Here is a 2,398-nt window from a genome sequence, read left to right as displayed (position 1 = left end):
ATCCTATATATGGGGCATATATTTAGCAAAATGCCCCTCTCTACAGTTTATTTTTCTAGCTGACTAATGAATTTATGGTCACCGAATATGTTTTTCTGAGGTAAACGTGACCGTTTACAAGCCATTATATTGGCGTCTCTGTGCGGCTGAAACACTGATTGAGAGATTACACGAGACAGGGTAAGGATTGTAAAGTTGTACTCTTTCTTTTAACTTACCTTCAGATGTTTAGTCATGTTTATTTTGTGCTATAACTAGTAATAAAGTGGAGGAGATGATCAGTTCACTGAGGCGCTACAGCGATCTGTCACTCCACATTAAACAGCGCCTAAACGGCTTTTATTGTTTCAATACTGCAATACAACGGACAGAATTTGAAATCGGAGACTTTGTTTCATATTAAAAGTACCAAAGCACAATGATTATTGCGATTATATTGGATGGGAGGTGCGCTTCAATGCTCCGTCCATTAACTGAAAACAGGCTAGACTAATTGATTCTTGGGATTTAAGAATCGATATTGTTTCGTAAAATCGAGATATCTGTATTTTTTTTTTACCCAGCCCTACTGTTAACTCTGTTCATGTGCCAGACCGCCGCATGTCATCCTGTTAACTAACGCCGATCTCGCTCCGCAGATAAAGCGGCCGTACTTCCATGTCAAAGCCTTGGAGAAGACCCAGCTGAACAACTGGAGGGAGTACCTGGACTTCGAGCTGGAGAACGGGACTCCGGAGCGTGTGGTGGTTCTCTTCGAGCGCTGCCTGATTGCCTGCGCGCTCTATGAGGAGTTCTGGATCAAGGTAGCTACACGCAGCTGCCGCTCGCGCCTCATTCTCTCTCTCCATCCTTTGACCTCCATCACTTCCACAGTAAAACTTGCTGCACTCTTTGCGTGTAACGTTGATATTTGACTGTATCTGTTATATTAGGGGATGGTCTGCTTGCCACACAAGATTTGACCGCAGCATTTGCCAACTACGTTGCACCTCTCCGTCTCCTTCTACCTTACAGAAACTTATCTTATTGGTTCCATGAAGGTGCTGATGGGTTTAAAACAGAAATTCTCAAAACGATCTTGTCAATGGAAATTCAGCAGTGCGGGGATGTGAAACGAAAGCTCAATTTTTATGTGCTCTCTTCCCTCTTCTTCTTCTGTTATCTCTCTCTGTCGCTCTCTCTGTCTCTCTCTTGTCTTGTGAAGTACGCCAAGTATCTGGAGAGCTACAGCGTCGAAGGCGTCCGACACATCTTCAAGAAGGCCTGCAGCATCCACCTGCCCAAGAAACCCACCGTTCACCTGCTCTGGGCTGCGTTTGAGGAGCAGCAAGGTAAAATATCAGACATGCTGTCCGATGGATGCATGGTTTCTCCTTCTGGAGCATTGGTGAACGTCTGAAGCTTCTGTAATAGTTGCATATGAGTCCCTCAGTTGTCCTCAGTGTGAAAAGATGCATCTCAAAATCATGCAGTCATTGTTGGAAAGGGTTCAAATACACAAAAATGCTGGAAAACCAAAGAATTTGTGGGAGCTGGGTTTTTTTTATGAAGAACAGCAGGAAGTTTAACTGTTCAGGACAAACAAGGGACTCATGAACAACTATCACTAAACAAAATTCAGATAATCATTCAGATAAAAACACAGTATTAAGAATCTTTTGAACGGTGTCATTTTTATAAATTCAACTACTATAAATTTAACTATTAACATCTTTTATGTGAAATAACTTGTTCAGGTCAGTACTAAATAAACAACAATATGCATTTTGTATGATCCCTCTTATTTTGGCTGACAGAATTAACATTTTGCAGATTTCAGTAAACTTTTGACCTCGACTGTATAAAGAGCTGGATGATAATATAGTTATATTTTGTGTTGAGTATATTTACTGTAAAGCACATCGTTTCATGTCAGTGTACTGCATGTGTATAATTGTGTTCTTGACATTGGGATGTGTCTACAGGCGACATCGAGGAGGCGCGGCGGATCTTGAAGGCGATGGAGGAGGCCGTTCCCGGACTGGCCACGTTGAGGATGAGGAGGGTGAGTCTGGAGCGTCGTCACGGAAACATGGATGAAGCGGAGGCCCTGCTGAGAGACGGCATCACTAACGGGAAGAACAGCAGCGAGGCGTCCTTCTACGCTGTGAAACTGGCCCGACAGCTGGTCAAAGTGCAGAAGAGCATCGGGAAGGCCAAGAAAGTGCTGCTGGAGGCCGTCGAAAAGGATGAGGTACAGATTAACTTTCACTAAATGAACATGAAAGTTACATATTCACTTTCAATAATTATAAAAACATTTTAGATATTTATATATTTTATCATAAAATGAATTAAATATTCAGTTGTTTTATTAATTTGTACATGTATCATTAAATATATAAAAGCTTTTATTTAT

General features: G+C 41.7%; 1 protein-coding gene across 1 annotated transcript in view; it reads left to right on the top strand.

Annotated features, from left to right (window-relative positions):
* The window catches only part of LOC107704382 (pre-mRNA-processing factor 39-like), a 27,262-nt gene that overhangs the window by 9,746 nt on the left and 15,118 nt on the right, over nucleotides 1-2,398 (top strand). The window contains 3 exon segments of the mRNA XM_016507298.1: nucleotides 639-803; nucleotides 1,205-1,331; nucleotides 1,965-2,233. Of these exon segments, the coding sequence (XP_016362784.1) occupies nucleotides 639-803; nucleotides 1,205-1,331; nucleotides 1,965-2,233 (561 nt within the window).

Source organism: Sinocyclocheilus anshuiensis, unplaced genomic scaffold (assembly GCF_001515605.1).
Source record: "Sinocyclocheilus anshuiensis isolate Anshui unplaced genomic scaffold, SAMN03320099.WGS_v1.1 scaffold1115, whole genome shotgun sequence".
Classification (NCBI taxonomy): Eukaryota; Metazoa; Chordata; class Actinopteri; order Cypriniformes; family Cyprinidae; genus Sinocyclocheilus; species Sinocyclocheilus anshuiensis.
The sequence above is the reverse complement of the archived record's forward strand: the minus strand, read 5'-3'. Positions and strand labels throughout refer to the sequence as shown.